Below are 21,374 nucleotides of genomic sequence, written 5' to 3' on the forward strand. Positions count from 1 at the left end.
ACCACTGGGAAACCACCTGTGGCAGAGTCATGTGCCAGCAACTTGACTCATGGGAGATGCTTAAAAAATTTACTCTTCCTAGTATGTTCTTCCACTTTTAAATCTTATAACTAGCATTGGTCTGATCACTTCCTGTACTTGCCAACATATATTTTTATTGTTTTGGTTGCCTTCAGCCTTGAAGTAGGAAAAATAAAATTGCTTGTAAATATACATTTAAAATCCATGGGAGGCTTCACTGAGATAACTCATGACAGCAGATTGCAGGCACTGCTGGTGTGGTTTTTTAGGACAAGGTACGCCTGTGATCCAAGTGGGGTAAGGGATCCCCACACCTGTACATGATAAAGGGCATGTGTCCCATTAGATGGGTCTAACACGGTCACAAATGCCCCACCTTAACTCCCCCAAGGAACTATGTCCTTCCTTTTTGTCTCAGGTAACTTCTTGGAGCATAGAGGTAGGTGAGAGATCTTGCTTTGTCCCTTTCCAGGTCTTCCTATAGAGCTTGTCTTTCAGTGCAATCCCTGTGTCTGGGTCCCATTTGCCAATGACTCCACAGTCAATCTGATGAGTCGTGGCCACAGTTTGTGTTCTCTGTAATTGCCTGACTGTATGTTCTGCCATTTCACTGTCAATCAGCTGTGCACACCCTGTGTTAATTAAGACTGCAAGAATTTCAGAGCAGAGGTCTTTCCCTTCACTGCACATGTGTTAGCAACTTTGCAGTACAGTTCTGCTCATAAAGTTCAACTAATGTATACTTTTCAGCTCAGCTTTGGTTTGGTTTCAGTTTGGCTCGTTCAATTCAAGTTAATATTTGAATTTTAAAAAGACTTTTTAAAGCCATTATTTGGACTGAGTTGCTGTTCAAGAAAAGAATAACAGCTTAAACAAGTTTCAAGTTCACATTCAGTTTAAGTTTTTTATGTTGGTTTCCAATTTGTGACTCCAAATAGTACTGAAAAAACACTGACTTGAAGTTAAATACACCTAGTAAAATGTGTTATGATGGCCTAAGTTAGAACACTGATTTGAAGTACAGCAAAAGAGGGGTTACTAAGCACAATTTAGGGACACCAGGGCCACAGCTCAGCGAAGGCAAGGCCTCTACCCTTGTTTCTTAATGGAGCAATCTTCAGAGAATGTTCTCCATCTGGAGAAAACCAGAGCCGCTCATTGTCCCCTTGCAGGAAATGTAGAATTTGTCCCCCTCCCCTTCAATTCCATATATGAAAAAGGGTTTGGGATAAGCATTCCCAGTTTTCAGCGCTCTTTCCTAGCTCCCCATCACCCATCCATGTTTTCATGAAAACCAAGCCTACAAGCATTTCATCCAATTTTTGTAATGAAGTCAATGAGAATTTTGCTGTCAGTAGGAATGGCAAACAGGCACCTTGGAGTGCCTGAATGATAAGACTCTCTTCACTTGCATGCAACTCTCAGTGGATGCAGAGGAAAGTCTGAGCAGCAAAATAAGCTGGTTTGAGACATGGAATTTTAATGGTAGTTTAATCTATTGCACACAGTTTAGCAACGTAATGAGGAGCCTATAAACCACACAAGTGCTACAGGCTGACATCCGCATTTCACTCATAGTGCATGGTTTTAGACACAGCAACAACCATAGCTGGGGAGTACAGTACATTCTGTTCTACCAATGGCAACTCAACAGCATCATCTACATCTGACTCTCATTCTTTCTGGTATCCATATTATAGCTTTTGGAACAGGATAACAACTATTATCCCACCCTCCCCCTCCTCAGTTTTGTGGTCAGCAGCTCACTACTCTCGGCATATTTAATTGATAAATAATGGGGAATGAGGCTAGGGAGGAGGAAGTCTAACAAATGGAGTTGGGTTACATAAACAACCTCTTTTTTTCACCCCTAAAAGTCTTAATTTATTATCTGTTCCCAACATTCCCTGAATGCACAGCCTCAGCTGCCACATTCCCCTCTTCTGCCTAAACACGGTTGCAGGCAGTTCTGTGTCTTTTGAGACTCAAGACTGCTCTTTGCTACAAGGTGAAGTTGCATTTGCCCCAGTCTATGAGAGACCCAAAGTACAGCTTGCAAGCAAACTGCAGAGCAGGCTGTTCTGTAAGAAAGCTCCCAGCTGTTCTCTGCCTTCCAGAGACGATGTGGTCCTGTGGCTGAGACATGGCTTCTATTCCCAGGTCTGCCACTAAGTGATTAAAGATGGAGCTTGAGGTAAAATGTGTTATGACAGTCTAAACCCATGATGACAAAGGCACATTTACAAGAAACAGGGTCGTGGCTCTGGTTTAAGAAAATTTAAAAAAAGAAAAAAAAAGAAAAGAGGAAGACAAAACCATGGAAAAAATACTAATTTGATATGGCCATAGCTGTTATCCCAGATGATGAATCCAGTTCACAAATGGCAGAAGAATACCTTCAGTCAAAGGGTCTGGTATTGCTCCTGCCCTGTTTTCTGATTTCTTTCCCAAAAATTCAGCATCATGTTTTGTTAGTTTTGGACAGAACAAGTCTCCAGATGTCTTCCACGTCCTCCTCTCACACAGATGCTCAGCAACATTAAAGTGCCCTATCCACTGACCATTCAAGATGTGACTCTAAAGCTCACACAGGCATTTGAAAGACTCTTCAGTCACCTCAAACAAAATCTGTAGAGGTGAAATCCCACAAAATCCAGTGGAAAGGGGTGTCATAGGTTACAAAGGTTAGCCTTTGTTACCCTTGTTACTCCAGCTTCCGAAAACATGTCTTAAGAACACAGCTGCTCCATAAAAGCCCTGTAGCCCATGCAAATCACCTCATGCCATCTCAGTTCCAGCCAACCAACAGCCAAGAAGTCCAGCATTATCAGGCTGTCCACTTTATCACCCTCCCTTGCCAGGAGAAGTCATCAGCAGACACGCTGCAATATCTCCCTATCAACATCCAGGAGTCGACAGTGAGTGGCAGAGATAAGCAATGGCTCCATGTACAATTTTCCCTGCAATAAAACATGCACAGAGCTCTTATTAAATGGAAGAGATGGGCCAACCTCCAAAGACCTTAAAACTTATGGAGAAGGATTCCCGAAGCCTATGACTAAGGCTGCTTTTCATGGCTTCTCCTTCTAAAAGTGGCCTGTACCAAAGTGATGGTGCTAAAAACTGTGGGCCTGGATGATTTGCACATCATTCTCCAAATTCTGCAGCCTGGAGAAGATCTGATAAGCAAAGAGGCAAGCAAAAAGCATTAATGCATCCCCTCTGATAAGTTTGTGGCCGAGTCCCTCATCACTCCTGATTTGGAAACATTACCCTGCTAAAAGGATGATGCAGGGATATATACATTTAGTAAATAATTGACAAGATGCCAGATGCTCTGGTTATGGAGATGTACAAATCAGCTTTCATCATGAGAGGCACTACAGTGCTTAAAGAAGGAATAAAAGCAGTAAAAATGGCATTACTTTTCCCAACAGAAGGAATCACTTTCAGCTGCCTTTCAAGCAGTCTGCTCTGGCCAGATTTCTTTATGCTTACATCCTTGCTTCATCTAATTTAAAATTTAAGTTTTAAAGAGTCTGAATTCTGACTAGCAAAGAGGTTGTTCTATTAGGAAAGTCTTAATTTTAAACCCATTCTGCAACTCTGTTTATCTTGTGCTGCAGAAAAACAACATGAAGGCACCACAGAAGCAGGCCATGAACACAGAAACCCTTTCCTTGTAAAAGGTGACAGTTCACGTGATAATAGCTTACATTTACAGAAGCATCTTTCCTATCAAAAGTGTTTTTAAAACTACAGAGACACACATCTCCAGCAAAATGCAGTTTCTGGTTGTGTAAAAGGTGGCAGCCTACAAAATCACGCACTCTAGTGGGACAAGGAAATATTTTTAGCTAAGAACACTCCATGTTGCCCATTAAAATGGCACATTCTTTACCTCAGAGGACTGAAGACCTCAACATTTACCACATACAAGCCAAATAAAGACAACATCCAGAATATTTTTATTAAAAACAATTGTCTGGAATACAAACGGTCGAATTTACAATATGTTGGGTAGCTGCCGGATGTCGATAGAAAATGAACACATGCTGTAAATTCAGTGCTTGGTAATTAGGAAAATGTGTATGTTTCCTGAGTCTGCTTCTCTGTAGGTAGGACTAAAGGGCAACATTATGTCATTTCCCTTTGCGTAGGACTCCCTATTGACTTCCATAAAGAATTTGGCTTAAAAACTGATGACAGGGTACAGCCCGAATTGAGGGAAGAACAACCAATAAATAAATGAAGATGGGTTGGTGACGGAAAAGTCATTCCTAGTCACCAAGACATCTTACCAGAATTTCTTCCAGCAGTATAATGAGGACAGGACAGATGATCTCTGCTCTCAGTTATACCAATCCCTCAAATCCAGAGTAATTACTAAACGTGCACAACCACCAAAAACAGGATTCAGACTGAAACGAGGGCAAGCCTTGAAACAGAGCACACCTTCACGTGGAATAGCTTTGACTTTTTGACATGGCCTGTTAAATGGGTCTCCTGAGTTTAACTGGCAGCCAACCCTTTCCTCCTAGGTCTACCCTGCTTTAAAACATATTTCATTGATATCTGCTTGAATTTCAGAATTCTTCTGTTATCTTCAAGCAAGGATAGGAGTTTAAAAGCTTTCATCAACTAAACTGCATGTTTTGTGGTCTTTGCTCCACTTCTGTGCATTTATGCCTTTATCTCCTCAAAGCAAGGTATTATATCCAGCAAAACCACACAGCCAACAGACTGAGAAGTCACATTTCCTCCAAAGTCAGCATAACCACAAGCATGCAAGACCTATAATGATATCAAAGGCAGTACATCAGGATCTCATTGTAAGTATGATGTGAGCACGATAGGTGAAATCAGGATGGAGCCAGCAAAGCAACAGGGAAACAGATGAAGAAAGTTAGACTTTCAAGATATGAGTCACCAAAACAACACCTTCAAGCACTTCTCTTTACTCAAACAGTGTCAGAGCTGGTGACACAGTTGAAGTCTTTCATTATCTGCATAGTTTATTAGGTACTGTATTAGTCCATCTGATAACAATCAGTAAACGAAAAATTAGATTACAGGTCCATTGAATTTGCCTAAACATTTCAGGTTTGCCTTGAAGATATATTTTCTTCATTCAATTTATGTGTATCCTGCACTTATATTCAGGCTTGAAAAAACACGATGATATTTTCATTACTTAGTAGGAGGTTTTCTTATATTAACTTAATCACCAATATATTCCTTCTCGTTAGAGTATTGAAATGACTCATCCATTCCATCAAAAATTTGGGTGAGAAATGAGACTATAGCCCTGAAGGAACTTACTCAACCCTCCAGTCTAAGACGATTACATGCTAATGAGGGAAAAGACTCTCTAGCTTGTACAAGAGAGAAGGGGAAGGGGGACGGAATTAAACCTTTTCCTTAAACAAATTCATCTTGTGGCATTCCAGCACAGACAAACCCTCCAGCTATCATAACTCACTGGTTTGAAAAGGTCATTAGCATTCTATCTCCTTTTGCTGGGAGAATGAAGAGCCAAATTCATGGCCATGACATGAAAATTTGCCCTTGGTATTGCTGTGGGATGACCTGATCCCTGAAATCCTACAGAGGAGGTTCTTAGGGACATTTTTTGTGGAATATCAGCACACACACACATTCTCCACACGACAGTCACAAATGCATCCTGCAGCCCCAGTGAGTGCAGCAATAGCAGCAATGCAATATACACAGAATTTCAGGCCCTGCTTTTTTCCCTTCTTTCTATGTTTCCTTACCCAAATATTTCTTTCTCCTTCTCAGAACAGCCTGGATATGTGGCACCAGACACATGATGCCTGCACTCAAAAAATAAGCTGCAGTGGGAAGCACTTTGTTATCCGTGACTCTGACCTTCAGAGGAATACCCCACTGTGCAAGCTGGACCATAAAAGGTATCCATGTGTAGCCAGTGTTTAGAGGATCCATCTCCTTGTCTTTCCCAGCTATGGTACTGCCTTATTAAGACACTGAAGTAGTAGCTGCTGGAGAATCTCGGGAATGATCCGAGCAACAGTGCCCAGAACAAGCTTGTCATTTTGTGTAGGCTGAAAATGAACTTGTAAAAGCTGTGAGGATTGTTCAGCTTGGGGATTACAGGCTAGGAAAAAAAAACAACTATTTTTAAGAAACTACAGTCATCCTATTCCTGTGGAAATACACATGAATTTTTTTTCATTTCTAACCACTCAAATGTTTTCTACATGGGAAAAAGGGAGAGAACAGACTGGAGGTTGAGGACTTCATCTCGAGGGATGGCATGATGTGACATGCCAATACAATGGTATAACCATCTCATGAGGAGGTGCAAGGACAAAAAAAAACCTTCTGCAGATGGATCATGAAAAGGGCTTTCCTCTCCAGTCTCTGCTGTGCTCCGGTCCACTGAGGAAATGGTATGCACTAAGTGGGAGGAAAAGAGGCTGCCTTTTGTGGTGGTTCATTTCTTTGAAAATCTGATGGCTAAGTTTTGATTAACAGTTTTGAAATTCAGGTGAAGATCAAAAACAAATTTATGAAGTTTGTTGTTGTTTCCCCCCCCCCCCCACAAAAGGTCCATTTCATTGAAAGCCATTTATACAAACTTATTTCTTTTGTCTCCTAAAAAACACAGATGGAACAAGTTTTATTCTTTCTATTAAGTAAGCATTCTGCTCTGGAGCCAACTTCAGCCCTATATATCTTTCTCACCACTATAATTATAACATTGCCTTTCAGAAATTCCCAGGACTGAGACACTGAGTATCTGATCTTCTCCCTATCACTAGAGGGCTGACAGCATTATAAATGAAACCAGCTTGCTTCTGTTAACACTGTCTGCTCATTGGAATTCTGCTCAAAAACGTCTTCCCAACCCCAAAAGATATATTTCTCCAAATTAAGCTATTACACATAGGAACCTGCGTTGTGGTAGGAAGCTGTATGTCTTGTGAACACATAACTGTGTATGTTCTCAGTCACCTCTGCAGCAACTTTAGAAGTGCATTACAGAGTCATTGCTTGTGCACAGAAATAGTAGAAAATTACCTCAAACCTGGTTCAAAACCAAGTGCATTAAATCTGTGCAAACCTCCCAGTCCAAATGTGACTGGGCTTACCTTCCCATGCTGTTTCACAAAAAGACCTGACTTGCAAGAGGCTCAGCTGACAAGCAGTAAATTGAGTAATGGTAATTTGGTTTCTTTCCACTGTGTGCATTTAATTGGCTTAAAAATTTACCATGATATGTATGCATCAGGCTTAGGTCATCCAAAGAGGGCTCACTAAGAAGGGAGCACTTGCTCAATTCAATCAATCCATACACCAAAATGTTGTTTGTCTCAGTCTGGTGGAAGAGGGAAGTAGTGGTATGGAGAAGTAACTTAACCAAACCTTTGAAGAAACCCTGCTTTTGGGTACCAGCTTAGAGCATCTCTTCTGGTCTCAGCACAAGAACACAGTCCACCTAGAGGATAACCCTTGCTAGAGCAGTCCTTGCTGTTTGCTTAAATTATGTCTGCATTGAAAATGGGTCACCAGCTACCTTAAAGGAAACTGAGGCATGTTTTCAGAAAATGTCAGAGAAAAAAACCCAAAAAACAAAATCCCAGACCAAAAGACAGTCACAACTTGCTGTTGAGTTGCAGCCTTCCCTTGATTTTCGACATCAGCATGACAAACTTGCTGGCCTTTTACTCAAGACTATCAACAAGCAAGTTTATTGGGACCAACCAACAAGTTTTGACATAAAGAGGAGCAAAACACCATCTATTTATATTTCCTAAATGTCAACCAAGATGAAGCTAACCTTTAACTGTCACATACACTACCCACTGGTTTATACTTTCCAATAAACAAAAGGAAATGCATCCTGCTTACTTTTCCACTTCCCACCACCCTCGCTGCTCCCCAGGAAGAGAAGGGCTCAGCTGCAACACCAACACAACCACTGCTCCTTCTAATCTGTAGCTGTATCACTGGTGTTGACCTGACCCTCTGGTCAGGCTGCATGTCAGTTGTCACTAGACCCCTTTCCTAAGGTGTAGTTGCCCACTGACCTTATTTCTGGCCAGGAATATTTCTTGAGCTGTGTGCTCATGAGATAATCTGCCCAAGAAGCACAGCCACCTGATGACTTCCTTCATGCTATGAAAGACCTTGATCACACAAGGACAATCTGCTGGCAAGAGGGATTTTCCTTGTTTAGCACGAGCTAATAAGTAGGTTGCGACGAGAGAAATAAAGCCGTTTATAAACATTTATCTTCAGTGATTAAAAACTTGTTTAAAGGCACAAAGCCAAAAATGCAGAAGCTAATTGACCAAATGAGACGCTTCTGCAAGTTGAAATCAATTTGGAGTTTCATTTGCAGATCACATTTTTCCTCTGTGGTTCTTTGAACTGAGCTGTGAAGGGATGGCTTTGCCCAGGCTGCCAGCAATCTGATAGTGTTTACACAACTCTGCTTATTCGTGTGTAAAACTTGTTAGCGTTTGATTTCGTTTAATCTATTATCCCTGCAAACCAATTGGCCTCAGCTTTTTGAAGGGAAATCTCATCTTCTGACTGTCTGGTTTAATTTCAGATATTAGATCATCAAGACATTAATAAAATGCAAACTCACACTGAGAAGCAGATGCTCCTAGAAACACACTGGCTAAATTTATTTTCATGTCACTCCTTAGAGAGTCTTACAGCTGGGCAATAACTGCAATTTCTCTCATGTCTAATAACTTCTACCATTCTGAGCTCAGAATGCCCTGAAGAATAGTAACATAATTAAGCAACAAGTTCAACAATGTTCTTGTTGTCTTAAAAGAAGGCATTTAAATGTAACAACTAAGAGATACCACTGCAAGTCTGCAAATTTGCAGTTTTAGAGGCTGCCTTTAGGTCTTCTTCTGTCCAGACCCTTGCAACATATATATGCAGCATACAGAATATGTTACTGCAGGTAAATACATCAAACATATTTGTCTGAAGAGTATTCTTTAAAACTTTTCCTAAGACACAGGAATATTCAACCATCAGCTTCTTTTTTTATGGGAACAACACAGTATTCCTTTTGCTTTTCTTTAAACTACTTGAAATTTGTTGCTGAGCATCACTATTAAATAAGAGGCCTTATTTAGTCAAAAGAAGGGTTAATGTAGATTTTTCAGCCAACTCATTTGTAAGCACATGCATTTGTGTGATGAGGTATACATGATGGCATGAGAATGCTTTATACAATGGATTAAATTAACTCCGCCTCTTGCACTAGCTGTGGATATCAGGCACATGGAAAATGACTAAGCAGCTGAGAGCTCAGTTACATACCTATTATCTAGGAAGAAATATAGAAATATAGGGATTTCCCTGCCTAAGAGCCTGACAAAAGTAGGCCAGAGACCAAGAACAGAACCTCTTTTATTCTGAGTCAGTTTAGAACAGTGCCTTGGGTCTCTACCGTAAGGAGTTAGCAGAAGTTAAGCTACGTGCCCTGCTGGGGATGGTACAGGAAGTTTCAAGGCTCTGTACCTTCACAACCTTGGGTTCACTTAAGGCAGCTTTTTTACATTTCAGGTATCTGAAGTCTTTTGTATCAGAAAATTCTGGTGGCAGATATGACTTACACTGTTGGAAGGTGCAGTGACAGAGATGGAAGAGCGCTGCAGTCTGCCCTGGCTTAACAGACTGCATACTGCCAATTTGCATCTAAGATACTAGAGAGATGCAATTTTTCCACATCACCATGGCAGGAAAGCCATTGACACTTATTTGTACTGTGTCAGCTACCTTTCTTCAGACTCAGGACTTTCTTCGTGCAGTACCTATGTTTCGGTCTAATTCTGAAAATCATGATAAAGTACCATGTTTTATTGCTCCTTACAAGGTGCTCTTTTAAGCAGGCATGCTTGTCAGATTATCAATAAAAAGCACCAAAAGCTGTGCCTCCATGCCCGTATTTATTAAATATTTAAATAAAATCCAGCTCATGAAGGAGTTAAAGCTAAAAATTTACAAACAAAGGAAACAAAGGGCAGATTTCCCTTTGACAGCACATGGGTTACCTGGTTATAGGATCGGAGGGGGCTCTTTTCACACAAGAATTTCCAAAATTCCTTGGTGTTTCCAAGAGATGAAAGATGGGGTATTTTGCCAGCTGTCTGGCTGCTAGATTGGAGGTGTCCTCCTAAAAGCTTGGCTGGTACAGTACACATAGTAAGTAAGAGGTTACAGAATGATCTTGACATACATCTGGATTATCATATTAAATACTAAGGAGCTGATTTTGTTGTCTGCTTAGGACTTGCAGTGTGTTTAGCTCAATGAAGTTTATATTCTGTATGTCTAACTCTTTGGAAAAACAAAGCTGCTTTTATGAAACATTTCTCCATAACAGCTTTAAAGAAAATATAATCTGAAAAACACAAAAAATTAGCCGCTAAATTCTACTGAGCTTTCCATATGTTTGGTTATTTCCTCCAGGGTATTTGAAATGCTACAATAGCAAAGATTTGTTTAGGATCCACTCTCACATGAGAGTGACTACAGCAGAAAAGGTTTTAATGAGCCACTGGGTCATGCTTTTCTGCCTGGGTTAAGAATGAACTCCAAGAACTGCACAGCAGAGATGCAGTGTGAAGGGCCAAACCCACCTCAACAATCCAAATATGTCCTGTCAGTCCTGGAATTCCAGGCAGCTGTGGAGACAGGTTAACAGCTGGAGCACTCTGCTTCAATTTGTTCTCAACTCTCACGCATCTCTAATCTTATTTATTCCGTGTCTTAATATTTAACTCCTGGGCAGAAGATGTCATGTCTCAGCTCCACCAAAAAGTGAGTATTTTACAGAAAGACAAACAGAAATCCTCCAAGTATTTGAAGCTTCAGGATATATGAAGTTCATGGAGAGAGGAAACCACTGTAGGTTGTATTCTAGTAGCAAAAGAGGCTTGGAACAGACAAGAGCACAGCTCTTAAGAGGACAGAGGCTTAACTTTGTTACAGTTCTGAAATAGAACATGAACATTGGGAAATTACATGGAACACCTATGCAGCCAGCTTCTCTCATGTTCAAACGTGCACTCATCGAAAACTTGTATTAAGATCACATTCTCCTTTCCTCAACACAAACCTGGGTTGAAGCACAGTCTGTAAAAACTCTTAATAAAAACATAACCAGATGCTTGAGAACAAGAAAAAAAGGCAAGTCCTAGTGTTTCAAGAAAAAGGAAGCCAGGAAGGAACCATTTTGTGTAAGTCCTAAACTCTCAACACTGTTTAACGTTTCTCACTAATGTACACCCCAAACCAGGGATAACTCCACTTCAGGAATGAAAAACAACTTCAAAAGTTATTTGTGGTCATTCAGTGTTGATCTAACATGGACACACACTTACCCTCACTGTCCTGGACAGGAGAAGGAAATTTTTTACTTTCTATGGCTGGCAAAGATGACACTTCCTTGCTCTCCAGGAGCATTAAGATGCTATGGAAACAAATGTGTCCAGTCTTAACCTCTCCAGAAAATAAAAAACATGCTTCTCATTGTCCTGCAAAGATGCACCCTGCTGGTTGTACCTTCTTCACTTGGTGAATCAGTCCTCTGTATGCTTATCAGAGCTACAACAGGCTCAACAGGAACATTAAAAGCATGTTAAATGTCTTTCTGGTTCTCTACACACCTTCACGGATCCGGACTGAAATTCACTTGAGTTCTTTTTCAGTTGTATGGTAATTTTCAGGATTAACCACCTGTCTTGCTTTAGCAGAAGTTGCATTAAACAATTTACTACCCTAGGAGACTTTTAGCCTTCTGTAGGCTGCTGCCATCCCTGACCTGCAAGCTGGGTTATTCCTATGAGCATTCCCCAACCTACATCCATGAACATGAATCGCACTGCTTTATAAAACTGAGTAAATGACAGACTGGAAGGAGTTTGTGATTGAGCTGTTGGATCTTTTTTTCAAAAAATAAAGAAATCTTTAACTACTGCCTTTAGAAATTAATGCTGTCAGGAACCATACAGCTTTATGGCAGTGTTTTTCTCTATGACCTACTCACATACCCTTTTTAGGGTGAATTTAGTAATATCTATTGGTCTGCAAAAGGATGAGTCCTTTAGTCAGGACAGCTGTGGCCCCTGTCAGGAGACCTTACACAGCCTACAAAGTAGTCTGGTGGCTTTAGAGAGCCTTTTCAGTGATTTGATGCTAAATAACCCCTTCTCTTTGCCATATTTTCACAACAGGATGACCAACATCTCTCCTTCCCCATGTAATGATCTGCAATCCCTTAGGGAAGAGCATGATGCAGGGCAAAACTTTGGTTCAGATTCAAAGTTAAGCTTCAGCTAAATGGAGGCCAGCCTGACAATGACCCCAAGACCTTCCTGAAGTCTGCAGTAGTGATTATATGGCAATGGAGCAAACTGGATCAGCTTCCTAGCATAATTAAAAACAAACAAACAAACAGAAAGCCACAAAGCAGAGGTGAAAATTCATTGCTGGTACAATGGCAAGTCAGCCACTTGTAAAATTGAGTCTTAAGTGCTAAATAGATTAACCTGAGAAATACTCTTTAGAGTTCAAGGGACTTATTTTTGCTCTCAGTTATGCTGGAGTCAAGGAAGTAGGTCCATTGTCACTTCAAGAAGTATTTCACCTCGATTTTTTAGTGCAGCTGCAGCAGACTGAAGTGTACCAGCGAGCTACTCTGAAAGCACCACCCCTCCAGACACACACATACTCTACCCAGCCCCAGGCTAAATTCTTCCAGTGTCAGTTACAACATCAAAATGACAAAACCCGATGGTTTTGTTCAAGAGAACATCTTTTACTGCCTAGGAAGAGGCACAAAGCAGCAGGTGGTATTTGTTTTTTCCCTTGCTGAAAGAAGTCAATCCCCTGTGCTCCAATTACACATGGGATTCTTCTTCCTGTCAGTTAAGTGCAGCCCATTTCTGTGACAGCCCTGACACTCCAGCACAGCATGTACCCTGTGGCTGGGAAGGCAAAGAGTTCATCCAGCTCCTTCAGGGCTGCCACTGCCTCATAAATCAACTGGCTGGAATAACTCAGGTAGGGCTTAATCCAAAGGCCACTGAAATCAGTGGAAAGCTTCCCACTGACTTCAGCCAGCTCCAGACTGGTACCTCGGGGCTTTATAAAACCACAGGACTCCCTCTGCCCCTGGGGAACAGGACAAAGCCTCGGCTTTGCCACAGAGCAGCTAACGATGTAGCACATCCCATCACCCCAGTGGCTGAAGGGTCCCTTTTTCCCTGCCCTCACACCTGACCAGTACAAACCAGATGCAGAATGCTGCCAGATAGGCACAAGTTAACACTGCCATACTTTGTCCTGGGTTTCCCAGCCTGTGCCTGAAAAGTCTCCTTCCCCCCTGAGATACCCGAGCTGCTGGGTCCCCGCCAGGCTGAGCACGTGCAATAAATCTGACAGCCTGGGAGAAAGCTGGACAAAGTCCCTCTGCTGTTGGAAACATGCCCCCTAGACAGGTCTGCAGTGCTTCTCCAAACACATTGACAGGCCTCCAGAGATCCAGACAAACATAAATATAAAAAAAACCCCAAACCTCTGGCTGAACAAAATTTCTGGGTGGGCACAGTGAGCCTGTGTGGGGAATCCAGAACATCTGGAATACCTTGAAATTATAAAAACTTAAAATGCAAGAAAATCCACTTTGTTTCTGAGTTGGTGTCAATTTTTATCTGAGTTGCCACAGCATGAACAACTAGCCACAGCCCATACCAGGGGTGAAATGCAATGTTGGTCTTCAAAATACAAAACGAGTTCTCCTCTCAAGATCAGTTCTAAGCATATAAACCTGGAATTCCAGGTCTACACAGCACAACAAAGTATCATTTCCAACAGATTCCTAATGGAAAAAAAAAAACCAAACCAGAACACAAAGCCTAACACCAGACCTCAAGGACTGAACTTACACTAAGTTTCTCCAAAGATTAAATAGCTGGACATCAGTGGCTCCAGCATCACAGACACTTGGGATTCTGACAGCACACGTATCCTCACCCATCCTAACACAGCCTCCAGCCCCTCATGAAGGCATGATAACATCAAGTCACTCCCTCTTGGGCATGTGGTGCATGAGTCCATGCTGCTGCATTTTCACCCCTCAGTCTTTCCTGGGCACAGGCATCAGGCTAGACAGACAAGCTTCCCATGTACTTTTATCCCAGGAAATGGCAAAATGCGTCACTGCAACTGGCTGAGTGACAAGCCCTGCTGATGGATATGGCTGCTTGCATTTCTGGGTTTACTGTTCTACTCAAAGAAGCCTAAACAGTATATGGGAGACCTGGCAAACATGTTACAGCCTACACAGTTATCCATCTGTCCATCTGCCAGCAGAAATGCTTGCAACCAGTGGTGGATTCCCCACAGCAAGGCTGCAGCCCGCTAATGGGAGGGCGCAGGGAAATGGCCTGTGCTCAGAACTTATGGAGGAGCATTTCCAACCTCCATGCTGTGCTTTAGGACTGCACAATCCACGTCATAAAACACCTGAAAGTGTTCAGGGGCAAGTCTGGCAAGCAGATTTCTATAGCTTATGACATGTGAACATGTTGTAGTCGTATTATTAAAGGCGAAGATGATCCCCAAATCCCTAAAAGTCTGAATTCGCCAAAACCGATGCAGCATCACGTATTCATTTGTTAGTAACTGCCCCAGTGCTGCTGCTTCCCTCTGTGTGAGCACTGCAATGGGGGCAGACATTCAGCTCAGCTCCTGCCCCATGTTGTCCTTGCTGGGGCAGGATTTGGGAGGTCCCATCTCCCAGAGTCACATCCGAACTTGAGAATCAGGCTCTGTTATTGTTAAGGCAAACCAAAAATAAAAAGGCCAGACTAAATTATTTTTAAGATCCTGAGATTTTTAAAGCAGTCTTGTGACTTTTAAGGGGTCTGACTCATTGTACTTGAATGCTTGAAGTTGGCAGCAGCAAAGGGAGTACAGCAATTTATTGCTGAAAGCCTTCAAATGTGTGGGAAAGAGCATGGAGCACATCTGCAGTGATTAGGGAGAAAGAGGGACACAGGCCCAAACCCTTCTCCTCTGGCCAGGCTGCCACCAAGCTACCCTCCTCCATGAAGGCACCACACTAAACCCCAACAAAGCACCCCAGACATGGCAAAACCACTTCCCATTAGCGGGGATGGGATACACCTGACACCCTGGATTTCCACTCCAGTGATGGCAAGGGCAGAGCCCACTGCCCCCAACCCCTGTGGCTGTCCCTGCCAGCCCAAACCAGCCACACCACATGGCTGAAGCCCAGGTCACCCCACAGCCTTTGCCCACTCACAAGTGCCTGGAGGTCTTCAAAGAGAAGCCAAGTGGCATTTTTGGGAGGCAACTACAATCCCCAACATCCTCCACAGACCACCCCAGGCCTCTCTTCCCAACAAACCCTAAGATCTCTGCCTTTCCTTAAGCAGCTTTGCTTAAAGCAGAAGTACACTACAAGTACATAAACATCGTGGGCTGTGCCATGCATTTATGGGCTCTGCAGTCCCTCCCATGCTGCCCAACACACACACACACTGCCCCAGGCCCAGGGGAAAACTTTCTGGGACAAGGAGGCAGCTTAGTGCCTCGGCACATTTGCTGCCCTGCCTTTTGGGGAGGTCACCAGCCCGGCGATGGCTGCTCTGCGCAAAGGGAGGCTCCTGCCTCGTTTCCCTTTGGCCACCACGCTCCACAGGAGTTTATTTATCTGCTGGCAGCACTGCTGCTTCCCAGAGCTCGAGGGTTCAGCATACAGCCTGATGAGAGCTCACATCCCCAGCACTGCACGGCAGCCCTTCGTTTGGGAAGAAAGGCAGTTATTGCATCTCATCTTCAGGGATTCCCCCCCAAGTGTCATTGACTTCCACCAGACAATTGCTGACGTAGCAGAGCTTTATTAAAAAGCTCAATGTAATGCATTCTGCTGGCTTCCATTTAAAACTTCCCTGGAAACACCTTTTCTTTCACAGTATTCAGAATCCAAAACACCATGGTTTTGTCAGCTCATGGGAAAGGAAAGGAACAAAAATGAACTCCCTATTCAGAATTAAATACAAAAATGAGAACAAAATGTGCTTAAAGCTAGCTTTTATTTTTTTAAATCAGTGCAGTGTTAATGAACTAAATCAAATCTTTTTTATCACTGAAGACATTACAAAAGTAAATGTAGCCTTTCTCCCTACTTACAGCAGTATAAATTGCAAAGTTTCATTAAAGTGAACAGAACTGTACAGGTGTAAGATGGGTTTAGTTAATGAAATATCATTCCCAGTATTTTCACGGTATTTCTTTCATAAATTGACATCATCATACCCACATCAAATTCTGCTCTCATTTCACCAAAGTGAGCTTGTAACAACTGATAGCAACTGCTGCCCTTGTTGCCCACATAAAGTGGTTGTAAATGAATAAAAAGGCACAAGCAGTACAAACACAACAGCAACTGCACAGTAATGGCAGACAATTCACACGTGCTATACTGCATATACCAGGTGTATCCCAGATTTCAATTCATCTAACTTTATCTTCAATATATGTCATATCTGACAAACACAATCCCTTCTGCACAGCGCTCAGCATCTGAGGATGAGCTTTCCTATCAATGATTTCACGTGGCCATACTCCACCTTTGATGTTTACATTTATCCACGCAGCAAAATAACGAGAAGCCAGACATTTAGAGCAGTCTAAGGGAATTAGACAATAGACACCCCTCATCTCTCCCACAACATCAGCTAAAGCCATTTTATGGCACATACCATTATCACAAGGACTCTTTGGAACTTAAGGCAGAAATTCTCATAGCCACTGCTAATCAAAGGCAAGCCACCAGCACCATTTTCCACATGCAGTAACTCACCTCTCTGCTTCCAGGCGCATTTCCTCACGCTTTTGCCTCCTGAGTTCTCTGCGGCGTTCAAAGTCATCCATGGTGGGTGTTTAAGCGTTCCAAGCTCTGGGAAGGTCCAAATCTAAAAGGGAGATGATCACTTAGATGAGAGTGAAAACACAAGGGATGCATTTAACCAGCTGAGTCCCTTTAGTTTTGTTTTGCTGTCTTAACTTCGCTGTAACTATTTTCTTTTTCCATCAAAAAACTCAACTTCCTCAGTATTGTTGAGATAAACAAGATTAATGAAACGTCTCGTAGGATAAACATAGCCCATGCATTTAGTTTCCTAGTTAAAATTAAATCAACATGCTTTAAGTAAGGACTGTATACATCTGCTAGCCGCAGACCAGTTATTTGTAACGTCACAGGTCTTTTCCACTAACAAAAGCAACAATTCAGCAGGATTTTTAACTTCAAGCTTCCAATTTTTCACCGCAAGCAGTAAAAGCACTGCACAAGAGAGTTCTTACTTTCCTTAGTTGTACAGATAATTAAAAGTTCTGCAAAAGTTACTCCCCATCTCTCTGTTCCCACCCCGCTTCAGAAATGCAAAAAAAAAAAAAAAAAGAAAGTAAAGAGAAAATGAGAAAAGAAAGAAAAGGAAGAGAAAAGGAAAAGAGAAAAGGGAGGGGAGAAAACGAAAAGAGAAACAAGAAAAGTAAGCCACTGCTTTTAAATACCACCCAGGGGAAGTCAAACTATGTACAAATCCTGCTCAAAGAACGAAAAGTAGCAATATTTTTTTTGTAGTTTAATCCGCGCGTTTTCCCCGTGCCCTACCTTCTTCTTTATGATTTAGTCCATGAAGTATTTTCCCCTTTACAGTTCTTCATATGCAAAGCCTTTCCAGCCTCGGTTTATATCCCATCAAGCCGACTATTACAGAATTCCCCTGCAGCCCCCAAACCAAAAATGACTACCAGAAAAGGGAAAGCTGCTCTCTTTTTGTCCCTGCTTTGTTTACAGAGCTGTCAGTGGTTAGTTAAACTCTGCCTGGAATCTGGCATTTAAGGCCTGCTCTAAGATTGCTTCCTGTGCAGGGCTGGAGGCCTCAGCTTCCTCTGCAATCCTAGCCCTGGCGCTGCACTCCGAGGACTTCCACCCCCCACGTCCCCCCCAAAACCACGTTTCCCAGCCCGTCACTCCGCAGAGAAAGCCCCCGTGCAGATGCTGACTAAAACCTCCAAAGGTGGCTCGGGAGCTGCTGGCAGCGGAAGGGAAACAAAGCCAAGGTGCATTTGTAGGTTATTTGGAGCGCTCTGTGTGCAGATGCAGATCCGTCTTGCAGCTTTATATTCCTGCCCGCCGGTGCAACGGCCAAGTGCCCTCCCCATCAAATCACTGGCACCAGCAAAGCCTTGCATGACTTCAGGGAATTCGTGCCTTTTTCTGCCCCCTTTTTTGGATTAAAACACTGCTGAAGGCAGGGGTTTTGTGAAGGTTATTTCATTAATTTACTTTCCCTGGGGGTATTTTTCTTTCTGATTTGTTCCCAGATTGGGGGATTTAAAATTTTGTTGTTGTTGATGTGATTTTCCTTGCATTTGTCTGGGGTTGTTTTGTGGAGATTCAAAGGAAATGTTAATTTTGTGACTCTGATAGAGACACTACCATTGCTGCTGCTTGCCTTTTTTTTTTTTTTTAATTCACAGTTAGACCATATATATCTAAAAAGCAAGTTGTAACAAGACTTTTTGCCAATCTTGTGTTTACCCCTAGCACCAGGTACCCCTTGAAGAACCCAGAACAGCAAATCTTCTGTTTTCTCCCAATAAGTGTTTCCATCTCAGCCCACATGTGCAGCTAAATCTGGCCCCAGTTGCTTTGCTGGAGGACCTGTGAGTTGCAGGGCTGACATGGTTCCCCCTGGCTGGGAGACAAGGATCAAAGGAGGCATGGGACACTACAGAGCAAGTTCAAAGCAGCATGCTGGTTTTCTGTGCAGATGACAGTGTCCTCAGGAGCTAAGACTATACCAGGCAGCAGCATTTAGTCTGTAGAGTCATCATCAGGGATTTAAAACAAACAGCTGGCTGTTAGGATGACAACCCACATGCTAGAAACAAGAATACCAACCCCAAAGCAGACATGCTTTGATACCTGGTTTATTTGCACCTTCATCACCTCCTACCCAGTCCCTCTCTCCACCTCTCATGGCACACTCTTTCCTTCTGGGCTGCTCTGTGCATCATTATCCCCATCCCCTCTCCAAATGTCCCAGCCCATCCTCCACCCCCCTCCTTTCTACATGGTCCTCAGCACCACCTCTCATCTCCAAAAGCTCAAGCTCTTCCTCATGAGGAAGTCTGAGGAGGGTAATAACAACAACCCAGAACTGTTTCTGTTCTTCCTCCCCTTTTCTCCTTCCCAGGAGCACTGGGGAGATTGCCCAGCAGTGATAAGGAGCTCTCTGATGCAGCAACTTTTCCCCATCCTCGGGGTGCTTTTCTGTCATGCAGTGAAGATCAGATGGATGGACATCTTGAGAGGATATCAAGGGTTTAGTACAGTGTAGTGTCTCCTCTCAAAGGACTGAGGCACAGCCACTGCAGGACATTCAGAAGGCTTGCAATCCAAACCTCTCTTTCAAAAATGAGGAAGCCACTTGGGAAATGGAGATCAGGTCAACAGTTTGACCTTTAGCTACCAAAACCATATTAGTGCAAGAAAGTGAGTCATCAGCCTGAAGGCTCACTTGAAGAAGTCAACTATTCAGTGCTGTTCACTGTCTCCCCAAAACTGACAAGCTGTCTTTCAGCCTCTGAGAACCACCAGACAATAACATCAATCTATCTAAACATTCTTCCCATTTCCACAGAAATATGTAATATATAATATAATGCACATTTTTTATCCATAGCATAAAACAGATTCTCAGAAGACTCAAGAATTGATTTATTGAGGTAGGTACCAATTATTTGAAGTGTTTTCTACAAACCTTTTTTGGGAGCATGCACATTTTAATGCTTCTTTTTTTAAAATGAAAATTGTTCATGAGTGAAAACATGCTGGGACAAAATGTAACACTCCACCCAGCTCCCACCCAGGGCCTGCCTTCAGAGCCAATTGTGAAAATGTCTCTGTGTGTGACCTTCCAAGGTGTGCAAAGACATTTTATTTTTTCACTCTTTGTATATTTTTTCTCCTGTAACACTTATTTTTAGTAAGTTGTCAGACCAAAAGAGTTTCATTTTTCTGAAAAGACAAAAACCACCCCAAGAAAACCATTTCAAAAGCAATGTTGCATTCAACCTCAAAGAGACAAATTCCCTAGTTTTATTTTAAATATAAAAATTTGTGGTTCCAAATTACAACAGAAAATATTTTGATACCTCAATTTATTTTTTTTTTCATATTATTTCCAGGTATGTTTTTTGTCTAATTCCACTAGGAGACACCAATAAATTTTAAAGAAGCGTATATCTATTTATTTATCAAATAGATGCAGATGTCTGAAACTATTTGACCAGTTCTATTCCCCTGGCATCCACACATATTTGCAAATTACTGGAACATAGGCTACCTTTACAGTGGGAAAAGGTCCACCACATATCATTTTGTTGTTTCTACTGCAAAACAAAATCCTCAGCATCTTTTTCAGCTTTTACACCACTGAAATAATCTGAAGTAAACTTTGGGGGGTTTTCCACCACCAAGTGCAAAAGATCTGCATTGCTTGAATCAGAATCACAGCAAAGTGTGTGCTCTGAAAATATCATTTACCCACAAAAAAATCCTCATTTCTAAAGCAGTACCAGTCTCTCCCTCTCTGCACTTCACATAGTGCCTTTGATCTTCAGCTGACTATAGTTTATTGCTAAAATTATCTTGCTAAAAAAGTACTTTCTTCAAGGACAGCCACATTTAATCCCTCCCAGAACAAAGCACACACTTGTAAATCCCGCTCCCCTTCTTGTCTCATCCCATGAGAGACTTTGAAAATTTAGTCTTCTTTCTTCAAGCGTGCATCAAGGTAGAAAATCAGAGGAAGGCGCACAGTAATTGCAAATACGTGACAAAATATTTTAATAGTACTTGGTGGGAATATGCTTTTTGAAAGCAAACAATAAATTGGCTGAGTAGAAATACACATGCAACCATATAACTGTGTAACCCAGTATGGAGAGCAAAATAACCTCCTGCTCTGGCTCAGATTTAAAACTGTCCTCACCCTATTCCCAGTGCTGGTTTCAGAGACAGCTCAGCATCCAGGCGATCTTAAAAACAGATGAGCCACTCTGGCAACAAACAAAAACGCAAACTACTCTTCAGGTCTTTAAACAGGAATGTCTTTCAAGACCTCCCAATCACCTTTCCATTACACTGCATGAGCTCCCAGACTGCAATGTTTAGGCTGAGCTTCTGCACCAGCTTCAAACAAGCTGAGCCAGGAAGCTTCAAACCAAAG

At 42.2% G+C, this 21,374-nt stretch overlaps 1 protein-coding gene across 17 annotated transcripts in view; it reads right to left on the reverse strand.

The window, feature by feature from the left end:
• The window catches only part of CALD1 (caldesmon 1), a 227,100-nt gene that overhangs the window by 69,611 nt on the left and 136,115 nt on the right, over positions 1–21,374 (reverse strand). For 16 of the 17 annotated variants that reach the window (XM_069003596.1, XM_069003589.1, XM_069003590.1 and 13 more), the window contains one exon: positions 16,934–17,045. In XM_069003596.1, the coding sequence (XP_068859697.1) occupies positions 16,934–17,004 (71 nt within the window). In that variant the 5' untranslated portion in view covers positions 17,005–17,045. Of the gene's footprint in view, positions 1–16,933; positions 17,046–17,746; positions 17,972–21,374 lie in introns of those variants that run through there. The other variant, XM_069003597.1, reaches the window with a different exon arrangement.

Source organism: Aphelocoma coerulescens, chromosome 1A (assembly GCF_041296385.1).
Source record: "Aphelocoma coerulescens isolate FSJ_1873_10779 chromosome 1A, UR_Acoe_1.0, whole genome shotgun sequence".
NCBI classification, from domain to species: Eukaryota; Metazoa; Chordata; class Aves; order Passeriformes; family Corvidae; genus Aphelocoma; species Aphelocoma coerulescens.